Here is a 27161-nt window from a genome sequence, read left to right as displayed (position 1 = left end):
TGTAGAGTTTTTATATTACTTGGAGTGGTTTTGTTTTTAAACCAAATTTATGTTTTGTATTGTAATATCTCAGGTTCAGCGTATTTTATGATAATATTGTTCATTTATCAAAGTTATTGGTTCTTAATTCTGAATTCATATGAAGAAATTTTATTTGGCAGTTTATTATTGTCTTAGTTTATCTTTATGCATTTTTTTCTAAATTGAATGGTTCTTCTTGATATTATGAATCTAATTGAAATTAATTGTGTATAATACAGTAATGGATGTATTATATTTTGTTTGTTTGTTTGTACCATAGTTTTTATTTAAATTAGTTGGACTCAGCTTTGAAAGTATTTCGTATTTTCAGTACAAATTATGAAAGTATACTCGGTTTATTGTTTGAATGCTATAGGTACTACTTGTAACATGCTTTTTTTAGGGTTTATTCATGACTATGTTGCTTATGTCCTTGTGTACTTGAAGGCCTTGTATGCAACTGTAAACTTATTTTGCTTAGTGATAATAAATAGCTTCTGGAGGCAGGGGCTTTAATCCGTGTAAGGCAGACATCATGTCAGCTAGGTAATGGATCCCCTGTTCTCTGGTTAATGATCCTTGGTTCGATTCCTGGGGAAGGCGGTTGCTAATTTTTCATCTCTCCGGCCTCCAAAAAAATCCTAATGTCTCTACAAGCTATAAAAAGTAAGAATGTTTGTTTTCTTCATTTTTCGATTTTACATGAAATTAGTCCTAATATTATGTAGATTCACTGCGTATGACACAAGCAAACTGATGTCATGTAGTTGAATTAATCACATCTTTTCGAGTCGTTTTTGGGCCCACCAGCTCCCGAGTGGTAAAGAAGCTGAACACTGGTAGTTCGGTCCGAGGTACGAATCCCGCGAACGGGCTGGCTGCATGGGCGTTTTCTTGCTTTTTCCCACGTGTAACGTGTATACGAGCCAGTTCCCTTAGAAAATCCTCCGCGAAGGCATCTCTCCCTTTAGGCAGATAGCCCTCGTGTGCTTTGCCATAGTTGAATAATCCAATCTCGAGTCGGTTTTGATTTCATTGTTAAGTAACAATTATGTAGCAACACTTTTGTTGCTATCTATAGTATAGATTAGAATAATATACTGATAAACAGAGAATTGCTGAATTACAGAATAATAGTATCTATTAATATTAGTTGCGCGAAATGGTTTTATTTCTACACCACTAAAGAATTTTATGATCCTGATCTTTGCGATCCTTTCCATTCAGCTCTGCAATCCTTGAAGTGAAATGAAGATTTTAGTGATAAGCAATACAAAAAAATTGCATTTTAATATTATCCAAAAAACTTACTTTTGGTGACTCTTCTGATGCTCCAGTCCATAAAGAGTCCTCCAATGGGAGCTAGAAAGATACCCGTTACTTGAAATAGTCCGTAGGTTTCGGAAAAGAAAGAGTCTGAAAAAATAAAATGCATTCCTGGTTAAAAATGATTAAAAGGTAAAAAAAAATATATATACTTATTTTCATTACTTCTATACAAGAAAAAGGTACTATCGCAAAAGATTTCTCATTTAACGTCTTAGTATGCTGTGGAGCTTGAGAGTGAACACTTTTTTAAGTGTAAAAGAAGTGTTTTTTAAGCGCCAATATAAAATTTAAAATTAGGCAAAAAATATGAATAAAATATAGAATTAGACTCCATCAATATTAACGGCGATCAGAGATAGACCTTTCCTATTTCGGAGCAAAATGTTTTGCTCCTTAAAAAGAGGTACACTGCGGGAAAAAAAAGACGGACAGTTCTATATTTCCCGCTCTACTGGGCCGATTGGACGTATGCGTAGATGTTAAATTTCGTAATTTTTTTTTTTTTTTTTTTTTTTTTTTTTTTTTTTTTTCATTGTCCACGAGCGGAAAAAACGTCGTCGTTCATATTTTCAAATAATTTTAACAGAGTAAACCACATTTTTGTTATTATCGCTTATAATAAATACGCCAAATTTCAAAACGCGCCAAAATGTAAATTCACATATATCTTGGGAAATGTTGAATAAAAAACTCTAATTTTTTGCAGATTTGCTTAGAAATATATCTACTTTAAGATGATGGCAAAACCTTTATAGTTTATAATTCAAAATGTTTTTCGAAAAATTTATAAATATTATTAAAAAATACAAATTAAAAAAAAAAAAAATCTGAAATGTTTCAGATTTTAAAGTACGTCCAAAGGGGCGTTTTTTAACATTTTGTGTGTTACCTTTCTTTATTAAATATCATGTTCCTCGCACTTAAACCATAAGATCCAGTGCAACAGCAATATCGCAAAATAGTTTTAAAACGAGCATATCTTTAGAATTTCCGATACAGAGACTCACGCGCTGGAGATAAAAATGTTTTTTCTGCACAACGTTGCCATTGCTCGCTTTGAAATCCTTGAGTTTGTTAATCAAAAATTCGTCAAAGTTTTAAAAAATAGGAAATCGATCATAAAACAAATTTCAAATTTCAAATTTGGTCTTCCACATGCTCATATTCGTTGGAGGATTACGTTATTCAAAATTCGATGACTCTATGTACCGTTGTTTTATCACAATACGAGAAATATACATACATTTATGCAGATTTTTCATTATTTAATTTCTTCAAATATAATGCAGGACTCTAACATTTTGTGGCAACAGTTTGAAAAGTTTGAAAAGTGAACCGACATTTATGAGTCCGACGCAAAATGCCAAAACGAAACTAATAGTCCTTCGGGATTCAAATCCCTTTGGACTAAAAATAAATCAAAAAAAAAAAAAAAAAAAAAAAAAAAAATAAGCGAATTTTATTTGGAATGAACCTAAATTTCGAAATATGAAAGGAAGAATCAAATAAGTTTAGTAAAAAAAGAGATAATAATAAATATATATCAAATTCAATTAACATTGAGAAGCCAAAATTTTGATAGCTAATTTTTAAAAAAAAACTACTCGTGCGATTTTTACAAAACTTGGCAGTTTGGCTTAATTTCAGTCGTAGAATCGAAATATGGAAAAAAAATCGCATGGCATTTCAGAAAAAGTCCGATTTTATGTCAAAATGCCTATATTAGAACACTGCTGTGTATAAATCTAACACATATCCCAAGTCGCGCTTTCGAGACATGAAAAACGCTTGTTGAAGTTCGTCAATAGGACCAATAGAACGAGACATATAGACCCACATAGCACAAAAACATCCTTGGGATATTCCGAGGATGTTGCTCGCGGGATATGCGCACATCCTCAGGACATCCCGAAATATCCCGCAAACCTCCTAAACACCTCCTCCCGAGTGCTTAATGTCACATCCCAGGATATCCTCAGGACATCCTAACTAAGTCCCATCGACAGCGGGGAGAGAAAAAAAAAGTTCGACCCCCCTCTCTCTTTTTTTTTTTTTTTTTTTTTTTTTTTTTACGCAGTGTTAAGTCGATGAAAATTTAATCATAGTCAACGAAACTGTAAGGTTGCTTTTATACTAAGGTTGGTTTGTAAGTTTTAACTGCTTTTTTTATTACGATTTTTTATTATATTTTTTAAATAACAGTCGATTAATAGCCAACTTAAACGGTTTTCACTCTTAAAGAGTCTTACCTTGCACAAATAAAACTAAGTAATAAAATTTCGCATGCCGAAGAAATTATGAAATTATCAACAATTAAAAAAATAAATGCTTGAAATTTCGTGAATTACTTTACAAATCAATAGTAAATTCAATACGTTTTGTCTATTTCGTTCCTCATACAAGTTTTTGGACTTTTTTTTAGTAACAATAGATATTTTGTTTGTATGAAGAATAGGAAAAAATACCTATTGATGCAGTCTAATAAAGCCCGGTCTATAATTTTTCACGGCTGCGCGATAAGATGTTGAACACTGGTAATTCGATCTGATTTCAAATTCCAGCAAAAAGGCTGACTATGAGGGGATTTTCGAAGATCACTAGACAACAAGGTTAATGCTCTTCAAAGGAGGTCACACTTTTTTCATCCTGCTGTTGAAGATAGTGACATGAACACATCACAGATGGCAATCAAAATCAGTTCGTCCGCTAAATGGAGAACCACATACGTAAAACATTCGTATTAAAGATCGGCAAAATCGAATTTTTTATGGGATCGGATCAGAACCCCTCGCTCTCTGAACCGAATCAGTTTTTTTATGACTCTCCGCTTCTTAGAATCTTGATACAAAATATCGGGAACGTAATGTGAATCAAGAGCTGTTAGCGAGGAGAAAGCAAAGAACCTAAAGAATCGAGCGGGACGAATGCGACCGGAAACGGCTAGCCAGGATGGACCGAAAAGCGGGAACAATGGCACATGCAGAGGGATTGGAAGAATCGAACTAATGAAACGCCAACTTCCTGAATTTGTGTATTCCCCCCTTCCCAGATATATCTTTGAGATTCCCTTAATTCTTTCTGCGTATAACTAGCAATAAAATTCTATAATTAAAAAATAAAAAATAAAATTCTATAATTAAAAAATAAAAAAAAATTAGGGAAGGTTAAAAATTAAACTCTTTTTACTTCCTTGTACGAAGTAAAAGGAAGTATAGTAATCACGAAAAGTTTCAGGCAGCATATTTCAACGAAAATATCCATTTTGACCGCTATCGAATGCAATTTAACGATGTTTCTGCGTGATATCTGTACGTAAGGACAGAATAAAAGACTCGTTTCCTTCAAAAAATTATAAAACTGCTTTAAAATGAATTCTGAAGAGAATTTTTCGTGGCGTCTGTACGAACGTATCTCGCATAACTCAAAAACGAGTAGCCTCAGAACGTTGAAATTTTGTATATAGGATTGCTATAACATGTAGATGTGCACCTCGTATTTTGGTTGCAATCGGCCGCACCAAACGTATATAAATATATTTATATATATATCCAGCCTGTTACCCGGCTCAGTCATCTCAGTTTTCTTTACTCTTATATGTTGGTAAATTGTACATTTTTTGCTTTAAAAATGATTGAATTATGTTGTTCTTATCTTCCGGTTAAGGTGTTTATGCCTTTAGTAAATCTGTATGCAATATTTTTAGAATTATCAACAATTTTAAAGTTGTTTAAATGCCGCTAAGCCTAATAATTTTTTTGATGGTGGCCATTGCTTGTTTACATTTGAAACAGCAGACTAGTGGATTTGTTGACAATCTAGAGAAACTTAGCTTCACAACAACAAAGATAACGCCTTCATTTATTATTGCGAATTAAATCATGCTTAATCCTTTCTTTTCGAGGAAATAAGTGATTAAGGTTTACTTCGTAATTTTTAATACAGATATTTTGAGTTTTTATGTATTTTTGCCTTGTCGCGAAGTGAGAACTGAATTAAATGAATGAGAAATAGTGAATCGTCTGTGAAAAACTATTTCTTTTTTGTTTTGTTTGCTTAATTTCTTTTATACATCGTTCTACTTTATTATAGTATTTGAATAGAACATGTGGCAACGATTAGATAATTCTTTAAATGATATAAATTTTGTGCATTTTGAGTTATAATATGAACGAAATATAATACTGCTAAGTGAGCCTGGCGCCAGAGTGTCGCTATGGTAAACAAATACTAGAGTAAATTTTAAAGAATGCATTTATTCTTGGTTTATGCGCTGTCGGCGAAGTAGATTTAATCCAGTCCAATAAGTTTAAATGTCCAATAAGAAAAATTGCGTATAATTTAATATTCCGTACAAGGAAGTCATCTGGTGTACACATCAGATTTTTTAACATGGGAGAATAAGCATTCTCCCCCCCCCCCATAAATGGGAATCGAACTTTCCGCTTTCAAAAAGAATTCCGCTCAGTTCTGGCAAATCAGGCTTTCGCTCGCTCAATAAAGTGAATCAGTTCGTGAACGAATAACAGATCTCTGCTCATGACACGCTTCTAAAAAGAGCTCTCCGTGAACTGTGAAACATCACCACTCCATTTTGTGGAATCACTGTTCATAAGCTCAGTAAAGTGAACGGTTCTTTGAATCAGTTCTGAGTTGCATCGTCCAACTCTAGTTCATACCATACTAATCGAAACGAAGCTCTACTAGTCAGTGACAGCGACATCACCACGCTGGTTGAACTTAGTCGAGAAAAGCAAACTTTACAGCATTGTAACCTTGAAGTTTCATAGATTCCCCGCATGTAATGCAAATACGAGTATATTTCTTTTAGAACGTCTTCCTCGAAGCCATCACTTCCCTTAGACAGATAGCCCTTGAATGCTTTGTCATATTTAAATAATTTAAATCTTTAACGTTTCAATGAAAAAAAAAGTACAGTTGCGTTATTTGAATGTAGCAAAACGCACAATGTTTAAGGATTAGATTAGGTTTTGCCTTTCTGCCTAAGGACAGAGACATCATTCGTGGAGGACTTTCTAAGGTAACTGACTTGTGTTTGTTGTAAATTAATCAAGCATTTGAGAATAAATAAATAAAATGTTTTCTAACTCACTTCTGGCAACCCTAAAAATGCCAAGGCACACGAACGTCAAACACGTCAACTATGTTAATCACGTGATATTAATATATCCCATGCTTCTCTTGTTCTTTAGATATTATTAAGCTTCTGTATGTGCTTGTGTTAACATTAATGTATCTATCGCTTATATTATTTTAGTTGCAGTACAATAAATGTTATTAGTGTTTAAATCTGCATCGTATTATTTATGGATAAATCCCTCACATCATCAACCATAGTTTCGGAGACTCAACTGCTGCTATTGAGTGCACAAAAGGGAAGTTGATTTTGCTATCTTTATTCTTCAGTGTTCACATTAAACACGTGGAAACCACAAAAAACAACCATGCCACCAGTTCGTTCGCCTGCGATGGAAGCCAGGTCGAACTTCCGGTATTCAGTAGTTAAACTACTCGGCAGCTGGTGGGTCGTCTACCCAAGGAAATGGATGCCTTCGTGGAAGACTTTCTAACGAAAAAGGGCTCGTGCACATACATAGGGAAAACTAAGAAGCGCACACATAAAAGGAAACACATATAGGGAAAAACACGAAAGTCAAGCATGCAGTTAGCCCTTTTATCTGGGTTTGAACCTGGGTCGAACTATCAGTAGTCAGAGTTTCATAATGTGGTGGGGCTCGTAAAAACTTGCACGATTACAATTTGTAAGTTGGTACAGAATTTTCTTATGAACTGAATTCTGTCGCTGAGGTAAAGAAAGATATTATATTTTGATTGCGTTTATTTCTTATACCACTAACAGGAATATTAATAAAATTTGAAACAATCGAAAATGGACAAATATGACTAAAAAGTATATATTTTTTGTATATTTTATACTTTGAGAAATGCAGAAGTTGCAAAATACTTGTGAGAATGAAGAAAACGATAAAAAATTAATTACTCATTTGTAATTGGCAAAATATGCTGTAGATATATTCTCATAATCATGCCTGTAATAACATTAATGAAATCCTATGAATTTATATTAAAAAGTTAAATTTATTTCTTCTTCTAATGAGTTTTGTTATGTAACAAAATAGTTACGAAAGCTGTTTCTTGCATGAAAATTATAAAATAATTTTGCAACAGTACCTTCATTTCGATCAGTTGTAGTCCTTTCTGACCACAGATGAAGAGTTCCGACATATATAATCGTGTATAGAAGTAACCAACAGAACCAGTATTGGTGTAAGAAGAAGGACCACGAAAACAGAGAATTCCGAAGTGGTATTTCTTCTTGCTTCTCAACTTCTCCATCTGTAAAATGAAACAGATAATAAAAAATAAAAAATAAATAAATAAATAAATAAATAAATAAATAAAAGTGCGAAACTGTAGTATAAAATGTCCAATAATTTAATACTTATACACGTATGTATATGTACGTGTAAGATTAAAAAATATGTAACTATAAATCATACTTTAAATTAGTAATAGCCCCTTAATCTCGCTTTTAATTTGGGTACTTCCCCTCCACACTTTAAAAATAATAATAACTATTTCTAAAGTATGTTTTTCAAAAATAATCAGGTTATCTAATCATGCCTGCAATGTGGTGAAATCTTAGTTAATTAGGTTAAATAATGTTTTATTATAAATACCACTGCTACTAACTGCGCATTCCCTTTTCCCTCGCTTTGTTTGTTGCTAGCAAACGTGCTCCGCTTTGTTCATTGTTAAGCTGTAAATTGCTTTGTACAGAAACTGTGAAGTGCATAGCGCACCCAGTGGGGAAACAAAAAAATTATTTTTCGTAAGAATGAAGTTATCAAAGAATAAAATTATGTGTTATAATTACGACTACATCTGTCTTCAAGTATCGTCGTTATAACTACGCAATACAGCCTCTCCAAGCTATTACAACGCACAGAACCACAGCCAGTCCTCTGAAGCTATTCTCGCAGTCGTCATATTACACACAAACACACACATGCATATATATATATATAATTTGAGTACTTCCCAAATAGAAATAAACATAAAATAAAGTAAATGAAAACATAAAGACATCAATGCAAGGGTTAAAAAATGTTTTCGAAAATGTATTAGTAATGTCTAAAACTGTAATTGGTATAAAACAAAAGCAATTAAAAATTAAGTGGTAATTTAAAGACGATAAGAAGAAATTAATAAATATGGATTCAGTCTTGCTTGTTTTAAAGACGATGTAGAGACATAAGTTATTTTTTAGAAGCCGGAGAGATGAGAAATGAGCAACGTCTTCGCCGGGAATCGAACCACGGACCTCCGGAATACGCGCCCAGCGTGTAGACCACCACACCACGAAGGCATGCTAAGAAGGAGGGAGAAAAACATTATAAGGATAGACCATGTTGAAAATATTTCGTTATTATTATAGCCATATTTCTCACCCACACATAAAAAACTGAATAAATAAAAAAAATTTCAATTAAGAAAAAACATTTAATAAACTTAGAAATAACAAGTTTTATATCATGTGCTATAAGAGATGTCCGACCATATCTAAAAATAACAATTAAGATAATTTATTTCTGGAAACTCATTTCCTGTCTCATCGAAAAGCAGATAATAAACTTAATCAGTGCAATGACTGAAGACTAGAAAGAAGATCGAATTTCTGCATGTCATGATCTGACCCAAATGGCAGACATTAATTTTAATACTGTCAAACAAATCGCAGCTGGAGATGAAACTTATGATCTTGAGCAAAAGTAGCAGTTCTACGCTTGGATCGGAGAAGGTTCATCACGGCCATGAAAACTTCGGTTTCTGTGGCCCTACAATGTTAGGGAACTTTTCTGAATGGAAAAAGGTGATTCACAAAGGATTTATTTCTAAAAGACATATGGTGAACTCTATATTTTATAAAGACTCAATGGACGGAATTTTGAAGAGAATGCAGGAGCGGTCTTTAATTCTCTTTAAGCATTTCTGGTAAAGAAACTGGGTCACAACTACCATCTCTCCTCTTTACCCACCAAACTACCAGAGTGCTTTCGCTTCGCTAAAGTGAGATCTCAAAGTTCACCACTTTATTAGCACTGAAAAGATTCAGAAAACCGTAACAACCAGAAGCTTAAACAATGTTCCAAATGATGAGTTTTACGAAGGAATCGAGCAGCTATATGAATGTATGTATGTTGCTGTTGTTATGCATGTATGTATGTATGCATGTATGTTGTCTGATAGTAACATCAGCCCAAGGCCATGAAATTTCTCGTGGCAAGGAGAGGAAGATAGGCCTGTCGTTGGTAACAGCCTTGAGCACTTTACAGGTGGCAGTGTGATTTTGCTCAGAGCCGCGTCCAATTTTGAAGAAGAGCGGCTCCAGAGGGGACGGGTCCGAGGGTCTCCCACCCCTCTTCCCTTCTTTTAAACCACACGAGAGGACTTTCGGCTCGCTGCAAATTTAGAGTACCGCCATGTTGCACCGACACTATACATTTACAAACATCCATGCCTTCTCCGGGTGTCGAACCCAGGCCCTTTGGCACGGCAGACAGTGTCGCTAACTACTATAATACCGGTTGAGCGGCGCATATGAATGTATAAAGCGTTGTATAGACTTAAAAGGATTGTATATATAAAGCTAAGATATAAAAATGCTGTTTACTACAGATTTCAGTTTGTTCGAATTGATTCCTAAAATTTTGTAGACGCATTATGCTATTGCAAGAATTATGTATAGCCTTTTTCCAGGTGTCTGATAGCGGTTTATCCGACACCGATAAATCTCTTCCGTTTAAGAGCAAAAAGAGTTTGGTAATGAGGTTTTCAGATTCCACCAAATGATTGAAAATTCGGAGATAAAAAGCATTTTGTAACGATCAAAAGAGATAGTAGTTTGTAGCGCTAATGTTAAGAGAATACCCTGAACGATGTTATATAATTTTTCTCATCCAGTTTAGCATTATTTGCCTAATAATTAAGGAGGCATGAGACCTAGCGTTATCGGGGTAATTTCCAGCCAGGCCGATGACCTCGTCCACCGCTACAGAAGGCCTTTTTTACTGAGGCGGCCAGCAAAGTTTAATAAAACTTGTGAGACCTTGTACAATATATCAAGAACTCTGAAATTAGTAATCTTGTACAAAGAATCGAAGAAAAGCGTAACTTCAAAGCCACGGGTTCCAACAGAGCATCGTGGATAATACGCCAAACTGTGGTGTACTACACCCGTAGTCACAGCTGCTGATGTTTACTTACTTTGCTGCGTGGCGTAACTTTTGTTTCTCGTCGCTTTTCATCTGATTGCACACTTGCAGTATAGGAAAGGATGGTGTTTACACTTTCTTGTCCGTTCTCGGAGTTTCACCTGCTAGCTCGTCAAAATCATGTGCCCTCAGAGGCTTAATTTTCTTATCTAGGTTATTAAGACCCCATCTGGGGCCACATAAGCAACTTTAAAAATATGTATCCTTTATCAGGATGGCAGGTAACGTACTTGTGATTGATCAGTACTGACTGCCTAGCTATTAGTTGTTATCCTTATCATTTATACGCTTATAGTTCAGTAAAGATGCTATTATTACTAGTGAGATGAATTCAGGCCTGGGGATCACCGAGTGACCCATTTCATAATTTCAAGTGATCCGCTTGTATTCCGAAAATAAAGTATCTCTAATTATAATAAAAGAGCTTGTCTGTGTATGAGTGTGATTTTCGTTCGTGTTGCGCGTAAGCTAATAGAGCCAGGCCTACGAAATTTGGTACATAGATGCATCTTGACAAGAGCCAGTGCACCTCGAAGGGATGTTTTTCAAAATTCGAATCACATTTTTTTTTGTGTGTTATCTTTTCGATTTTATCGCATCATTTTGAATAGTTTCATTCTTTTAGAAATGTGGTTTTGACAACAGCTTTTCATGCAATGCTTTGTATACTGGACTGCTGACTGTTGAAAATCTTGACATAAAATGCTGCTTATTTTCTTTTGATTACTGGACACGCAACACGCAAATCGCAATCTTCTTATTCTGACGCGCATGTGCCTCGCGATGCACAATAGAATTTCCTTTTTTTTTCTCTCTCTCTCGCTTTATTGGCTAGAGCAAAGATCAAAGAGGTATGTATACTTTGAATTATGTTATCCACAAAGCACAATTTTGATTGGTTATTGCTTTCTGATGATAGTTTCATTCCTTTAGAAATGTGGTTTTGGCAACAGTTTTTCATTCATTGCTTTGGATACTGGACTGCTGACTGTTTTCTCTCGAAAATATGAGATTTATTGCTTATTTCGTTGTAATTTTTTATATTATGTTTCAATTATACATAATTTTAATTACATAAAAAGTTTTGCATGATTATTTTGGGGGAAACAAAGTTCTTAACTTCCTTTATACTATTTGAATTCTTAAGATTTTGCAACGGGAGAAGTTGGTTAATTTATTTGTTAGGATAATTAATACTTAGATAAGAAAATTCTATAAGGGATATTGCTTATTTCATTGCAATTTTTTGTATGTCATATATTTTTATTGAATTCTTTTTTTTTTTTTTTTTTTTTTTTTTTTTTTTTTTGATTTAGTTGCTGTGCAGAGTAAAATTATGTGCAGTTTTTAAATTCGATGTTTGGTGTTTCCTTTATGTATTTTTGCGGTACATTTAAAAGGCAGACGAAGGCTGACAGCGTAGCGGCTAGTAATATATAAAAATAAGTTATAAAACGTAAATATGAAACGATCATTTGAAGAATAGATAAAAAATAAACTGGAAATAAATAAATAAATAATAATAATAACAAAACGATTGTTTGATTAAATTGCAATAACGAAAAGGCATTTCTATTTTTAAAATGTAAAATATTGTAATATAATTTCAAGGGCAAATCGATAAGATTAATAACGCTGATCCGTAATTCATGAAACCATAAAACTGGCTTTGCCATTTTGTCCGCATTCGATTTAACTTAAAAATGCGAGCAAGTATTTGAACACGTGAAGCTTATTTTATGTAAGAGGAGAAGCGAAAATTCAGATGCTTTTATTCTTTTTAATATCTATGCGTCAGATTTGACTAAAGTGAATCCACAAGTTCAGTCAGTCATTGATATGGAACAGAAAAATAAAGTTAATTCAGCTATGTTTGTTTTTACAACAATTAGAATTAGAATTAAAATTTTTATATTCAGATTTTAAAATTATTTTCTCAATGTATTTTATTCACACACACACAAAAAAAGATTGTTTTAAAATTAAAATACCACTGATCCGATACATCATCTTAATGTACACACTTTCGTTGATTTTGTCACGAGGCCAGTAAAGGTTGCTGACGCCAGGATTAATCTGTTATCAAAAGGGTATTTTTATTAGGCTTGAATGCTTTAATCTAGGGATTAAGTAAATGAATAAAAAAGGAATTTCACTAGAAATCATAGTTTCGCAGACCGAGCAACAAAATGGAAAATTTGAAAGAGACTTGCTTCACAATAGCTGAAAATGCCCATTCGAAGCTAGAGTTTAAAGAGTTACTCACATGTCTATGAGAAGAATCGACATACCTACATTGATGAGCAAAAACATCATGACACCTAATCAATAACGTGTTACGCAACCTTTGGCCTGTAAAACAGCTTCAACGTGGCATGGATAGCGGTCACGCAAAGCAAGATAGTCCAACATAGTGGTGTTTGAGCTCTGAGCTGTAGCTCCATGACATCTCAAGTATTCTATGGAGTTAAGCTCCGGCAAGTTAGGTGGACAGGATTTTAATTGGAATTCCTTCTTATGCTCCTCACCACTCTAACACAATTCGAGCCTTGTGACATGGGCCGATGTCCTGCTGGAAAATTCCATTTACAGTTTGGAAGTTTGGGAAGACAGACGCTACGTAAGGGTCCAACTGATCCGCAGTTATGTTCAGATAGTCCACAGTTTTCATGATCTGTTCTATCACAATTAAGGGTTTCAGAACTGCCCGCGCAAATGTCTTCCAAAGCATAATATCGCCATCACCAGCCTGTGTATGATCTACTGCACAGAGGGAGTAACTGTTCGTCTGGAAGATGGTGTACCCTGCCACGACCATGGACGTGATGAATGAGAAATCGTGATTCATCCGACCAGGTAACTATCTTCCGCTTATCCACGGTCCTGTATCGATATTCCTGAGCCCACTGCAGGCGTAGTTGACAATGACGCTTGGTGAACAAAGGCACACAACTGGAACGTCTGTTGCTTAGTCTCATACCCAAGCAGTCGGACCATTACAAATTCGCTCTGTCAAATTCGCTTAGATTAGCAGCCTTTCCCATCCCTCGCAAAAGTAAGTGCAAGAATGATTCCTCAACTTCTCCAGCAGCAGTTAGAAACCATTCCTACTTAATCATACGCTCTCTACGTCATCTAGACGAGTTCATTGAAAAATAAGGGGATGGTCCGCGAGGGATGTGGGGATGGTCCGCGAGGGATGTGGGGATGTTTCGGCTTGTCAATGTACAGATATACTGAAGACAGAACTCTAACGACCTGAGATTCTGATTCTATTCCACTCAATCATTACAATTCCATTAATATAGAAGAAGACAATTAACACTGGCATGAATTTTGATTTTGACATGCGTGCTTTGTCCTTTACCCCTGAAAACCGCTTATGCCGTTCAAACACACGTGCAAGAGACAAAGTTTCATCTCCATAAGCCTCAGTTAACATTTGAAATGTTTCCGTGGCTGATTTCTTAAGTTTCACAAGAAACGTGATGGTGATTCGCTGTTCGGTTTTTACATAAGACATTTTTTCCGGCAGAATGCAGTTGCACATGTTCACTCAATGACGCAGTACTCCCAACTGATGTGATCGGTTAAGTCGAAACTAGCCGCATAGATAGAGGAGGTGTGTGGGATAACGTCACCAAAACAGTTGTTGCCAACTCCACTCTTTTTTCAAGGTACACACTTAGTCTCGTTGAAGAAAGCATTTGCCCATCATTGCAATTATTAGTTTACTTAATACGCTATTCTTTACCTGAATTATGGAATTCAAAATTATCATTAATATTCTTTCTCATTCAAATCACTTTTTAAAGAAAGCAAGTCTACTAAAATGAGCATCAACAAGTAATTAAATAGATTAATTTGGTATCTTAACCTTGTAGAATAGCTTTATATAATCGAAGCTGCCCAGATTCAGTTTTTTTCAATACATTTTATTCTTGCAGATAGTTGAATAATAATTGCAGCTGACTGTGGATTTGAAAACGAGTAATTTTCCCATGTAATATTTATTTCCTGGTTGATAATGAAGTGATAAACAACTTTAAACCACAGCACAATAAACCTGTTTTTGCCCCTGTTACACAATGAAAACCGGCTGCCGACTCAGTCTTAAAACAGCTGTTTGGAAATGTAATTATTGTTTTAATGTTTTTTTATTTTCTTAATACTTACGAAAACAAAACTTTTGCTTTAAATGACTACACGCATTTGCAGTCGAAGAATTTTCAAAAGTTGTTCTTTCGTATTATAATCGGTAAATACTTTTTTGCTAAATTGTAATTTGTTGTACATATCCGATAAATGTCGAAGCGTAAACTGCTAAATCTTTTGTTAATTCTAAATCTTTTGTTAATTTATTTAATACAATTGGCTAATTTTCCCAACCAACTCCTAAGGATTTTAATGTGTTTTATTTTCAAACCACAGCTTTTATAATACACAACAGTTTAAATTCTAATAAACAAGCTTCTCCACTATTTCTTTTCTGACAAAAGGATGTACGTCTTTGGTTAGGGTAAGATTAAGTTTAAGAAAATGTGTTTTATTAATTATGTTATAAAAATAGTTATATGTTTAGGGAAGATGTTTAAAGATACATGGATTTTATACTTTGACATTATATAAAAAATTTTGCTTTACAATTTACTTGTATGTTTCAGTTACCTATTTATTTTAGGTCACAAAAAATCCTTCTTTTAATTTTTATCATGTTATCAGGAACAAAGATAACGGAAAACACGAGATATATAATTAATTTTAATTTCTTTAAAATCATTAATCTCATTATTAACTTTGAATTACGGCTATTTCCTCTTTTCAGTGAACGAAAATAGGAGAAGGAGGAAATTTTAGATTAAAACCTGACATCTCTTAAATAAAATAAAATAAAATAAAATAAAATAAAAATTAATAAAACAAAAAAAATCTGAAATGTTTCAGATTTTAAATTACGTCCAAAGGGGCGTTTTTTTAACGTTTTGAGTGTTACCTTTATTTATTAAATATCATGTTCTTTGCACTTAAACCATAAAATTCAGTTCAAGAGCAATATCGCAAAATAATGTTAAATTAAGCATATCTTTAGAATTTCCGATATACACAGTCTCGCGAGCTGGAGATAAAAGTATTTTTTTTTCTATATAACGTTGCCATTTCTCGCTTTTAAAGCATTGAGTTTGTAAATCAAAAATTCGTTAAAGTTTTACAAAATATAAAATCTATAATAAAACAAATTCCAAATTTGGGATTTCAGATGCCCATATTCGCAGTAGGATTTCGTCATTCAAAATTCGATGGCTCTATGTACCATTGTTTTATCACAATGCGAGAAATAGACAATCATTTATGCAGATTTTTCATTATTTAATTTCTTCAAATATAGGACTCTAACATTTTGTGGCAACAGTTTGAAAAGTGAACCGACGTTTATGAGTCCGACGCAAAATGCCAAAACGAAACTAATAGTCCTTCAGGGACAAAGCCCCTTTGGACTAAAAAAACTGTAAATGTTTGAAATGGTACATAAAAATTCACAAAAACAGATTTCTGATTCTGGTTTATCTCATTAAACAATTTTACGATAAACAGATATGATGGGCCTTTTAGTTTGAAAAAAGTCCTCAAAACTTCAAGATGATTTCATATATTTGAAACGATCTATGAAAAACAGCGGTGTACAAAATGACGGTAAAATATCTTACTTAGGTTATTATTCCATCATACACTTAACATTTGGTAGAGAATTTTATATACCTTATTAGTAAGGAAAAGATTTAATTGCTCGACATATAGTTATGCGTTCTTTTCCTTTCTACTCTGTGCATGAAGCTTGCCCCAAAAGTGCAATGGAAGAATACTTATGCCAATACACAAAACTGTACAGTGAAATCAATGATACTTGTTTTTGAGGAGGTGAAAACAAATTTTTGATTAGAAACATAATAGTAAAGCCTCAGTTCTAGATACAGTGGTGAACAAAGGTTTTGTGACAGAAGAAATAAGATTTGCTTTTTATGTATTAGTATATTTTATTTTCGATGCACAGGAGACATTCTTCCTTTCCAATTAGCTGGTGAACAACGCCAGTTACAGTTACATCTAATATAATGTCTAGCTATAGTAAAATTATCATCCCAACAAAATAAGACTAATCGCAGAGCAACATATGCGTGAAATTCAGAAATTAAATATTCAATTTCAAAAACGGTGAAAGATTCCAGAAAAAGGCAACGGCAAAGTTGGTCAACTTCATCAATTTAATACAAAAGATATAAACAGAGACGATAAACAGACAGACGTCTGTACAATCTAAATTGCCCGAAAATCGACGCTCGACGCTTTGGCCTAACCTTTGAAGGATAAAGATGCACTTATGATACCAAAAAACATAAGTTAATGGATAAAAAATACAAGCTTGATGACTTCAATCAACAAAACAAAAGGAGGCCCACCAGCGGCCGAGCGGTAAAGTCGCTGAACACTGGTAGTTCGGTCCGAGGTTCGAATCCCGCGAACGGGCTGGCTGCATGGGCGTTTTCGTGGTTTTCCCCATGTGTAACGTGTATACGAGCCAGTTTCCCTTAGAAAGTCCTCCACGAAGGCATCCCTCCTCTTAGGCAGATAGCCCTCGAGGCTTTGCCATAATCACACACACACACAACAAAACAAAACAAGCAAATTATCTCACATTTGCTTGTTTTCACAAGTTAATCTCGAGTGTGTTCGAAAAACTGCAGTGCACATTTGTATTCGAAAAAGTATTTCTACATGGGCACATTTATTGAAACGGAAAGTGAACATTTATTAACATGAATAGAACATTCATCAGCGATACAACGCAATAGATCCAGCTGACTAGTAAGTGACTTAACATACCTTTTGGTCTTTTATGTTACACCAAGAGATGAACTCCATTAAAGTGAGATCTGGTAATTGCGAAGGCATTTCAACAGCGCCATTGTAACCAACGATCTGTCCTCCAAACACTGCTAGAAAATACCGCACTGGCCCTTGATATATTCCATTAACTTTAAAATAGGATCTTCAAAGTTATTTTCCGCCACCTCATTTGATTCCTAATCACATAGAAAAAAGCTGAGAAAAAAAAGCAGAGTTGCGTAATTCCTCTCCCGTCTTTCATTTCCATTTAGTGTATTTCGCTTCATGCAAAGCTGACTTGGAAAACATTCTAAAATAAATGCTGTATGGTAATGATGACATGAATTACAATCGCTAATGGAAGGGGGCCGGCGACTGCCTTAAAGTGCCAAAAAGTAACAGACTATAGTATAGCACGGTCAGGTTAGAATCACAAGGAACGTAAAGAACACCTAAGGACTTAGGTAAGATTTCCTGTAAAAGCTGAAAGTAATTCTATTCAGAACGGTCCTTGTGGAATCCAGGCCCCAAGGAGCATTTCTTTCAAACATCGCATCATGTGCCAATAGAACAGCGCCGCTGATATCTGACGACTAGTCCTTTTGAAAGATTTATTCAAATTCCAATAATGTTTGTTGTGTCGGTTTAGGAACTTGCCACCATAAAATACTGTCTCTTCCATCTAAATGATGACAAATGAAAATTCTACATCACTCTCTTCTTTCATGGCCCAAATACATTGCCGCTCATTGCCTTGCAGCAACAGCTCTTTCTGTGGTGTTTGGCATGGTAAAACAGGTACTATAACCGTACATTATTCTATACACAACCTTGTGCTGAGCTTAATGTCCTACTGATATCTATCAGACCATTGCCTTACAACAGTTGTTCTTGTTGTAGTGTTAACCAAAATTATTCGTTGAGGAGTGGAGTTAATATCGAAATTAATAAACAGATTTTTATTATTTTTTATTACTATTATCTTAATGATAGCACAAGGGCAGAGAAAGAAGCCTATGCACAACTTCCTACCAATTATTAAATAATCTGTGCACTGTCCTCAAGCTAATCATTTCACACTCCAAGTGATCAGCACTCATTATATTCAGAACGGCAAAATTCACCATGGGAGACCCAGCATCAAATTAAATGGCAAGACCCTTAATATAGTACAGAAATTTAAGCATTTACGCTACATGGAACCCGGCACTCACTTGTGTCCCATATATTACTGAGCTCAAATCCTTCACTCTTGCAATAGCCCAAAAATTGAAAAGGTTCCAAGGCTCCAAATGGGAACTCAACAACCATACAAAAAATTCTGTATCTACAGTCACAGAAAAAATAGTCATATATGGCACGGCAGCAAAATCAAACATTTCTTCAGCCTGTGCAAGGTCAGAAAATCAAACATTTGTCCAACCTTCAGCGTCATTCTGCTTAAATAATTGGCAAGGTATGTAGGACTACGATGACTGCTGCAGCAAACGGCATGGCAGGTCTTCTGGCATCACGTATTCGGGAAGAACAAGAAAGCAGTATACTAGAAAAATCACACATTCGGCACGACATCAACCTTTAGGTATGAGAAATTTTTCTCGGACATCTACGAACGTCCTCAAACCCATATACATCTTGCGATAAAAAGTCAAAAATAAACGTACACATGCGACTAGCACATATCTCTAAAGCTGATTTTCTGCAAACTTTATATGGACAATTCAAGCATCAAGCTCCAACGAAGGAGTCGGATTGCCTTTATCCATTTGAGTCACTGCAATGCGATCACACACCAGTAGAAAGTACATCTCACAACAGAGGTTTCAAAACAGAGACAATAGCAGTTGCCAAGTCATTCGAACATATCACTTCAGAAAACATGCACCATCCACACATTTACACGGACAGTACGTCCACACTGTACAACACCATTAACAGTATGCATACATCATCAACTATAACGAAAAACTAGCATAACCTACAAAGACTGCAGCGACATTACATTAATTTTTATTGGACAAAAGTGCAGGTAGGCAACACTGGCAATGAAATTGCAGACAGACTCTTAAATGAGGCTGCCAATAACAATACCGATATTAAGATATTCTTCTACGCAACTCACATCTGAAGCATCATTTTCAACAGCAAAGTCCTGTGACAGGAAGAAGAGAACACCATACAACAAGCAAGATGCACACATTGTCATGAGCCACAAGTAAATATAACCTAAAGATCTCTTGTCCACAACTAACACGCTTTATCAGCAAATATGATTTCTTCCTGGCATGTATCTACCGATTTGGCATTTCAAACACAGACCGTTGAGTATGTGGCGAACAACGTATCCCGTAGCACTACTTAAAAATTTCCAAATAACAGAACAACTGTATATAAAGTTTCCAAACAATAATGGGCAGATATTTAATTAAGGAGTATAGCTTGATAAAGAATATCTACCCCAAGATAATGGATGTGCTCTTCCAGTACGAAGAAGATGTATGCTGCTTTGCGTAACAAAATAACTCAGTATTAGAGTACAATATTTATTTTATAGCATAACAGTACTTCCTAAACGGAAAGTATTCTAATGGATATTTTATACATAGTATCATAGAATTTCCGTAGCACAAAAGACGCTCATATGAAATGATGTGACTTGACTCATGAACATATAAATTGATGTTTCATGTCTTGAAAATGACTTTACTACGTTTTCTCAGCACTAATTTAGCACTTTATGCATAATCAGGAATCAAATTTGTTAATTTACTCATACGTCTGTATATTAACTATATATATCTAATGCACTTAGCATAGTGTGTTTTATTGTGTGAATTCTATCGTATATTATTGCCTATTTATATTACTGCATCCTGTTGTATGTTACTGTATTCTTTTGTATATTATTATGCATATAATCTTAATACCATTTAGTGTAAGCGTTATAGCTGCTTGCTAGATAAACAATAGAAATAAAGTTGAGGATTTATAGTGCCTATTGTTCGCCTCCTGCAGTCGTTTGCTTTTCTAACTTACACTTTCTCACTTGATAGTGGCGAACATTTGGGAAAACCGAATAATGTATGGTAAATAGACGATGCCTCTATCCTCCGTCAACAGTTAACAGTAATAACGTCCCATAAACCCTCTTCAGTTAGCAAAAATTCAAGTTTGAAATCCTATACATAATACTTTGCTATCATTCAATTTTTCGATGAGCATCCAGTTTAGATCTGTAGCCACCACTACTGCGTAATCGTTATCGAACAACGAAAAGGCATAAGTAGTCATAATTCATCGATTTTTAATTCAAATTGCTGACTTTAAAATTATTATCTATCTATACTATTAAGATCCTTGCGTATCTATTTGTTTGTTTGTGGCACTATCTCCTTCAGAATGGCAGGGAGTTGAGTTTCGAATGAGGTACCCCCGGATTCCAGAAATTCGCGGTAAGCCATTTCGACCATTCTCATCTTTGCAACGACTCTATTCAGCCAAGATATTGCTCTGAAAATGCTAATTTTCGCCCTCATTTTCCTTCGTGGCAACAGTCTCGCACGCTGGAGAGAAAAATCTGTTTTACTTCAAGAAGTGCTGCCACTGCTCGCTTTCAAATCTTAGAGTTTGTTAATAAAAATTGGCAAGCTTTATAAAATTATGAAATAAAAATAAAACACCACAAAAAAAAAACTGAAATGTTTTAGATTTTAAATTACGTCTAAAGGGGCGTTTTTTAAATGTTTTGTGTCTTACATTTATTTATTAAATATCATGTTCTTTGCACTTTAAAATTTAGTTCGATAGCAATGTCGCAAAATAATTTTAAAATGAGAATATTTTTAGAATTTCCGATACACAGTTCGACGCGCTGGAGATGAAAAGGTTTTTTTTCCGTCGTAGAGTGTTGCGATTGCTCGCTTTTAAATCGTTGAGTTTGTTACTCAAAAATTCGTTAAAGTTTTACAAAATATGAAATCAATCATAAAACAAATTCCAAATTTCAAATTTGGTCTTCCACATGCCCATATTAGTAAAAGGATTACGTCATTCAAAATTCGATGGCTCTATGTACCGTTGTTTTATCACACTGCCAGAAATAGACATACATTTATTCAGATTTTTCATTATTTAATTTCTTCAAATATAATTCAAAACTCTAACATTTAGTGGCAACAGTTTGAAAAGTGAAACGTACATTTATAGTGATTCATTGCAAAATCGCAAAACGAAAGTAATAGTCCTTCGTTGACAAAGCCCCTTTGGACTAAAAATCGTATAGTGCCAAAAATTAAATATATTATTATTATATAAGATAATTTCCTGACGTTTAGATAGCGCTCGATTGCATGTGACGTCACTGGATGTTGAAAATGTTTCGTTACTGTCAGCATTTTAAATAAATAACTGCTGCCAGCAGCACTTTTTTTGTTTCAGATTAAGATAACTGACACGGTATGTTATTTGCATGTTAATTCTTTTATTGATATTGAGAAAAAGTTGTTACATTACATTAAATTTAAATCATGGCGTCATGCGTATACGTATTAAGCTGAAGTATGCAAAGTTTTTGTTTCCTAGTTTGGCAACAAAAAAATTATTTACGAATTGGTTTTGTTGTTTGGAAAGAATGAACTGATTTCATTCGTATTAAAATGTTTTTATGCACTTTCTTTTCGGGTGTACGTAGAACTCATAAATTTTTCTTTGGTTGCAGCTAGCAGCTTTGTATATAGCACTAAATTAATAGCTCATTTCATTTTCAGTTTTTAAGTATAGAGAACTTATAAATATTGCTTTGGCCGTAGATCGCTCATTTGGCGGGATGGCCCGCTAGTAATAAATATAGTTCGAAAGATGTTTTGGGACTGCGTTCATTAGCGAGCATTAATTTTTGCACACAGGATGAAATAGAGCATTTATCAGGAGAATTGTGGTTCGCTTTTGTTGCCTTCAGACATTTTTGTGCTTTGATCCAGGGCATGAACGCTTTTCCATTTCATAATACAATTAATCATCTCTTTCATTTAAAATTATGTAAATAAGTTTCAGGTTGCTTTAAGGTTTTTAATAAATTAAAATACAAAAATCACACAAAAAATTAAAACTGGAAATGAGCTCATCTTTGTTATTTTGCTGAATGAAATAGCCGTACCTTGCTGTTTTTATTTAATCTTCCTTTATTGTCGGTTTCATAATTTTTTTGAATAAGCTTTCTTCAGATTGAATTTTCGCCACAAGCTTCATTAAGATACCTACATTTTTTTATATTCTTAATATTTTGATGTTTTTGAATTACAGTCTGCAAGTAGTGCATTTGTTGTTGCACTTTTCTTTCTCTTCAAAGACTGATAAATATTTTAACTGAAAACCCAATTCTTTTGCATTTAAACGCCGTAATTAGGAATAGTATATTCACTTAGAAATATACATTATGTCTAAGCCTATACTAAAACACATACTAAACACACACTGAATTAAAAAATATCGGTACTTTTCCGTTTCGCCGGTGAAAATCTCGCCAAGCAGACTTTATTGGCGACAACATACAGTAAACAAATAAAAAATGTTAAAAAATGTTAGTTCTAAGAATTTTTTATTTTGAAGGCATAAAGATTTTAATAGCGTTTAAAATTTTGTAAAAAGCTAATAAATTAAGACAATAAATTTGTAAAAAGACATTAATTTAAGAACTTACTATGCTTTCATGGTTCAACATCCTGATTCGCGGGTTCGTATCACGTGACCCCAAGAGATCTCATCTCACGTAAACTACGCTACAAAAATGTAATTCTCTCAGTAATTATCTACATTAATTTCAAGTTAGATCTTAGTTTGGAATACAAGTTTAAATGCAAGAATTGTTTCAATTCGTACGAATAGCTTACTCAGAAAATTATGTAAAACCGCAGTACTTTACTTCACTGGTGCATTCCATTAGAATGGATGAAATTAACCCTTTACTTTGCCTTTACTATATTTTCGTCTTCGGGTGAGCGGTGTGATTGCTTCCTAATTGACTTAATTACAGCGAATGGTCTTAGATTATAAAATTGAACTATCTGGTAAAAGTTCTGTGTAATTTTATGCTAGTATTGAAAAAAAAAAAAAAAAAAAAAAAAACAGTCAGTCTGATAAGAAATGGCTGCGACTTGTTTTGAAAATAAGGCGTAAAAGATTACCAGCGAGGATATTCCGTTTGGCATCAGTTGCACCATTATTGGCGACTATCGCCCGCGCCGGCAAAACGGAAAAGTACCAAAAATTCACTCTGGAATAAAAGAGAAGCGGAAGTAAATTGATTACATATATTCAAGAATAGCGATTGCAAGAAATCATAAGTATCGAAAACCTAAATCACCAATAGTGAGTTATTAGAAGGTTTCACATAATTTCTCTCGCTGTAGATGTACTAATACTGTACTGTTACAAACGTAAATGATAAAAACATCAAATAAATTACTATGTAATTACTTAATGTCTAAAAGTTCAGTATTCTCTGGTTTGGGATAAAATTTTGATTTTTTTTTTTGGGGGGGGGTTTACTTAGTTTTCAGCAATCTGCTTCTACGAAGTAAAATTAACTGACACATACACATGAAGCGGACATAAATTAAAGATTTTTCCTTGTCGTAAAGCTTTCCAACATAGAAAATATTATTTTGGTTAAATTTATAATTGTTGCCAGTTGCAAATATGGAAAAGATTCACGAGACTGTTGAAGTAACTGAAATGTTTCTAAATTTCGCAGTAACAGCTGAAGGATTTATTTTAATTTTTAATAATTATTTTAATTTTGCAAAAATACCGCCCAGACGGTACAGTAGTTAGGGGAGACGACTGCGATACCAAAGGGCCCGGGTTCGAATCCCGGTTGTACTTGTCCGTTCCCTCATATGAGGCAAAGGTGGCCTACCTATTAAGTGCCTTCATAAATAATGTGACCACTATTTCTGGCCTTAGTAGTGGCCAACGTCTGCGGACGGTCGGGCCCACCATTGGGGGGGGGAATGGAACAAACATTTCCTTTACTTTCTCATTTTCCATCTATGTCTCCCTAACAGAATAAATTTTTAGGATTACGTTTTATGTAAATGATGCAGAAAAAGTATTTAAATTGAGGTCCCGGTCACTTCACTAGAAGAGCTTAGAAGGAATTGTCTGCCTTCCGGCCATGTTATTGCTGCTAGTCTAACCTTGCTACAGTTTGGCCTTATTGTTTCATGTTTGCTAGCATTCGCCGATAGTCTTCAATAAGGGCCAACTCTGTGTGAGTTAATTTTGTGCAGCTTCGGCTGGTTTTATTTTAGTTAGAATTAGATTAGGTTCTTATTTTCTATCTTGTGTTAAAATCCAAGGAGAGGCTTACTGTAAGCCCGAGAAGGGACCATCTGTCAATTACTTTGAGTTTGAATAAAGGATAACTTTAACTCTTGTTTAGACTTTTTCCTGAATAGAACACTGTAATAAGTCTCTACACAGTTTTTAAGTATTCTAGCTTTCAAGGACTAGTAATTTAGCTAGGATATTATACAGGAATCGAATAATTTTCTAAAGAAATTCCGGAATAATGACTCCATGTGATATTAATGACTGAGGGTTTTTTCTCCTCAATGACAAATTATGGTCAATTACATATGTAACCCAGTCCATTAATCTATACAAGGCCGGATGTGGTGGTCTCTTTATTATGGAGGCACCATACCATGCCTTCTCCGGAATTCGAACCCCGGCCCTTCGGCATCGCAGTCAGCTTCCCTGACCACTGTACCGACTGGGCGGCTTAATGACTGAGGTTATATGAAATGAATAAGTTTATTCATACTTTTTTGTAATATATATTTTGGCTGACAAAGATATTAGTATTTATATAAGTTAAGAGAAACATACACATTCTTTCTAATCATAAATACTTGTAGAGACATTAAGTATTTTTTGGAAGCATGAGTCATGAAAAATTAGCAAACGCCTTCGCCGGGAATCGAACCGCGGACCTCTGGAATACCGGCCCAGCGTGCAGAACCGCTACATCGCGAAGGCACGCTAGAAAAGTGGGAGAAATACCTTATATACTTACAAGAAATAATGTTTATAGTCACAAGAATTTTTTAGATGAATGATCACTAACAGAAATAAACGCATGAAACAACAAAGAACTGATTGGGGTATACTTTGGAAGATGGCCAACAATTAGCAATGCTGATTCTGGTGATAAGATCTTCGGAAGAGTAATTCTTAGGGTGACTATTTCATCCGGGACACTGATATCCCCCTATCAAATTCAGTTAGTCTTCTTATTACTGATTTAACTTTAGTTGCAATAAAGTGAGAACTATTTGTCCATTAAGACACAAGCGCAAACGAAAGGAGAGCAGATATTTTTTATCTGACGTCTTATCTGCAATCTAGGCATGTCAAGCATTTTGTATTTGCAGTCAGTTGCGAAAAAAAGGAGCAAGAGCCCAAGAATTTCAAATCGGAAAAGTGAAGTCTTTGAAAAGACAATTAATTCCAACTGAAACATCTGGTCAGAGGTTAAGAAACAGCTTGATATCTCGTACCATGTATTTGCTCTTTTCATAGTACGGAGGTTTCAAAATATAACTCTACACACAGCAACTGATATCTTAAATAAATTAGGACTAGGATTGTTCGAACTATGATAAAGCAAATACAGCATTTTGCCTAAGGGAAGAGATTCTTTTCTTGACAAATTTCTGTGAGAAACTGGCTCGTATTTACGTTACCAAGCGAAAAACCACGAAATCACCCATGCAGCTAGGATTTTAATTCGGATCGAAAAACCAGTATTTAATTGTCTTCTTATAAACTATTAGACTGAGTTTCTAGGTTTAATCTTAAATGCTTTCGTATCTTACAAATTCACCTTATTCCCTAAAAAAAGGGGAAGCAGAAATATTGGTTAGAAAGTAAATTTGGTGAATCTTTACATGATGGTAACTTGGGGATTTTTTTGGCGAAAATTTGGCGACCAACCCTGCTACAGCAACCTGCTAGTTTTGTTTTGGACGCCATTTTGTTTTCACGAAGTAAAGGCATGTTTTTTTTTTTTTTTTTTTCCTTACTTAACATTTTTTCCAACAATCTGCTAGCCGAATTACGCTTATACTAGAACTTTTATGGAACAAAAATGCTTAAATCATGACGAAGATTAGGTGCGAAATTGGGAGAAAGTGCAGAATCGCAAACTGCTTGCCGCATTTTTAAGAACTGCACATACACGGTATCCATGTGCATGTCGACCTATTTAAAAAAAAAATCACAGAATTGCACAAAAATGGCATTGCGCACACTCTTCACTTTATCTATGTACACATCGACTTATTTCCACTTAAAAAGTCAAAGAAAATTGACAAAAATCCAATTACTCTTGCAAAAAGCGCCAAACAAGTAAGTGGGCGATTCTGCACTTTAGCAGCGAAATTGTTTCTAAGTGCTTATTAGCTAAAATCATGATCGGAATTTTCCGGAAAGTGTCACATTACATGTCTCAGGATCTCTCATTTCTCTGAGACAAAATAATCTGTGATTCGAACTGTGTACTTCTCAGATTATTGCTAAAGTCCTAGCTAGTAACCTTTATCGCCTTACCAA

The 27161-nt window shown here is 34.5% G+C and overlaps 1 protein-coding gene across 1 annotated transcript in view; it reads right to left on the bottom strand.

Annotated features, from left to right (window-relative positions):
* LOC118187530 (equilibrative nucleobase transporter 1-like) overlaps positions 1-27161 on the bottom strand; it is a 321014-nt gene that overhangs the window by 39772 nt on the left and 254081 nt on the right. The window contains exons 9-10 of the mRNA XM_085811987.1: positions 7561-7725; positions 1333-1437 (exon numbers count right to left, since the gene is read on the bottom strand). Of these exons, the coding sequence (XP_085668113.1) occupies positions 1333-1437; positions 7561-7725 (270 nt within the window). The remainder of the gene's footprint in view (positions 1-1332; positions 1438-7560; positions 7726-27161) is intronic.

Source organism: Stegodyphus dumicola, chromosome 2 (genome assembly GCF_044657685.1).
Source record: "Stegodyphus dumicola isolate Sdum_Otavi_A_Nest chromosome 2, ASM4465768v1".
Taxonomy (NCBI): domain Eukaryota; kingdom Metazoa; phylum Arthropoda; class Arachnida; order Araneae; family Eresidae; genus Stegodyphus; species Stegodyphus dumicola.
The sequence above is the reverse complement of the archived record's forward strand: the minus strand, read 5'-3'. Positions and strand labels throughout refer to the sequence as shown.